The 2,239-nt window shown below is 38.8% G+C and overlaps 1 protein-coding gene across 1 annotated transcript; it reads right to left on the reverse strand.

The window, feature by feature from the left end:
• LOC149713752 (zinc finger MYM-type protein 1-like) lies at positions 1-1,811 on the reverse strand. Its single transcript, XM_089844615.1, has 3 exons — positions 1,299-1,811; positions 463-1,209; positions 1-18 (listed from the first exon to the last, which is right to left on the reverse strand). Exons 1-3 carry the CDS (start codon positions 1,809-1,811, stop codon positions 1-3), a joined length of 1,278 nt encoding a protein of 425 aa, XP_089700741.1.
• Between the last annotated feature and the right edge of the window lie 428 nt (positions 1,812-2,239).

Genomic DNA, 2,239 nt, shown 5'->3' on the forward strand with positions numbered 1-2,239 from the left:
TTAGATATAGCTAACATGCTGTTAAATGAGCGTTATGCGTTTGATCATTTTAGCATTGCTAAAGGTAATTCGAGGGGATAATCACTATAACTAAACTTCGCTTTCAAACGTTTCTGGGCATAAATATCTGTTCTTCGATTCGCCGGAGTATTAGAATTACAGCGTAAGTAATTTTATACGGTTATAATTTTATCACTGTTTAGAGTAGGGCATCGAGGGGCTATTAACTCTGATTTTATGCACGGTAAATCATTAAAGCATTGTAAAAGATAGCGCTATTCACTCATTAGGGTAAGTTATAGAGGGGTTATCCACTCATTAGGGTAGGGTATAGAGGGGCTATTCACTCGTACGATGTGGCTACTATTACGAGCCCTTGGGCCGTCTTGTTTTCACCGCTTTTATCGATCTAATTTGACAAGCCCAGCGTGTGTCGCTAAGACCCTGAAGTTCCGTGTGTACCAAGTTAAAGTCTTTCTGGATTTCTTGAAAGTTTCGATGTGCTATGCCAGACATGGAGAAATACGAGTGCAAGCTCTTGAGAATATCGAAAAAATCCTTCGCTTCTTGTATATCTCTGCAGGTGTCGACTAGAACCAAATTCAGTCTATGAGCGAAACAATGAACATAAATTGCCATTGGATGATCTTCTTTAAATAGGGTTTGTACTCCTCTGCAATTACCACTCATCACATTAGCACCATCATATCCCTGACCAACACAAATGGCGGCATCAAGACCGAACTCTGAAATTTTATCACAAATGGATTTTTTTAAACCAGCTGCTGATAAGTCTCGAACATCTTGAAAGCAGAGAAATCGCTCGTTTATATTTTTATTTGAAAAAAAGCGAATGCAAATGCTCATTTGCTCAATTTTAGTAACATCCCTAGTGTCATCGCACATTATTGAATAGAACTCCGCTTCTTTAACTTTGGCAATAATCTGATTGCGTACAATGTTCGCGGAAATTTCAATTATTTCGTTTTGAGAAGAAGGAGATAGATATGAAGCGTTTCCTGGCATGTAGTCTAAAAGAGCCTCGCCAAAAACTGTATCAAATTTCGATAGGGTCTTCAAAATCTCCACAAAATTCCCTTTATTTAAAGAGTCTTTTGATTCATCGTGCCCACGTTGAGCAATACCTTGTCTGGCAGAAAGTAATAACACTTCGCATAGCCGCCGAAGGTAGGAACGATTTTTAATAACCTGTTCCATATTTGCAGTTGCAGTTAGAGTCGCTACTGATCCTGACTTTTGAGTAGCTTGGAATCCAGTCCATTTTTCGAGCGCAGTACCTGTGTAATTTCATGTTCCTTGAATTTTTCAGGCCCGCGTTTCCAGTTTTTCATTCCAGTTGATACAAAGGTGTCTTCTTGTTTTCCGGTATTAGTCTTAAAGTGTCTGCATGCGTAACAAAACGCTGCATCTTGTCTTTTGCTATATTCCAACCACTTGAAAGTTTTATACCACGATGCAAGAAAAGATCTCTTTTGTTTTCCAAATTCTCTCGATGGGAATTTGAAAAGAATCGGTTGCCGAGGGTCATCATTTGGGGACTGACTTAAATCATTCACATTCAAATGCTTCAAAATCGGTTCTCTGCTAAGAGCACTCTGCCTTGACGTTGAAGCACCGATATCCGATTTGTCTTGATCGTCTGTAAGTGTAATATCCTCGGTAGAAGGATCATTAAAATCTTGCAGTATTTCACCTTGACATTTTGCAAGATTAGCAGCAACTGCGCTAGTAGAAGCATTTTGACCATCTGAGGAGTCTGTATGTTTTTTCCTGATCACGAACTTATCCATGGCGAAAAAAACTAGATGGCTAATCTACTTTGTATTCGTTGGATTCTACAATGCTAGTTTGTGAGTGAATAGGGTTGTTTTAAGTTTTAGTTTCGGTTTGCTTGCTTAGTCACCACTACCGGGACTCCTTTCGAAAGACGTGATACATGTCTCCATCTGTTGAATGTTCTGCTCTTTTTATTTGTTTTTTGTTCATTCGCGGATAGTAGAGGGATTTTTCCCTTCAAAATTATAATGTTTGAGATTGAAGTTCATCTCTTCATAGATGAAACTTAACGAATCTATCAATATAATATTTTATATATTGCTTTCAAATATTTGGTGGGGCTACAAGCATTTTTTTGGCAGGGTTTTCAGATTATTTTGGGGGGGCTAAGATTGAAATTTGGGGGGGCTATAGCCCCCCAAAAAAGGCCTAGCGACGCCAC

Source organism: Phalangium opilio, unplaced genomic scaffold (genome assembly GCF_054372755.1).
Source record: "Phalangium opilio isolate 3A_F unplaced genomic scaffold, DU_Popi_V2 ptg000009l_1, whole genome shotgun sequence".
Taxonomy (NCBI): Eukaryota; Metazoa; Arthropoda; class Arachnida; order Opiliones; family Phalangiidae; genus Phalangium; species Phalangium opilio.

Bases quoted from the DNA above. Each gene is read 5' to 3' on its own strand.
- LOC149713752 (XM_089844615.1), bottom strand. From the start codon at position 1,811: ATGGATAAGTTCGTGATCAGGAAAAAACATACAGACTCCTCAGATGGT. The intron at 1,210-1,298 runs GTACTGCGCTCG...AATATGGAACAG, and splicing joins AGGAACATGAAATTACACAG to GTTATTAAAAATCGTTCCTA.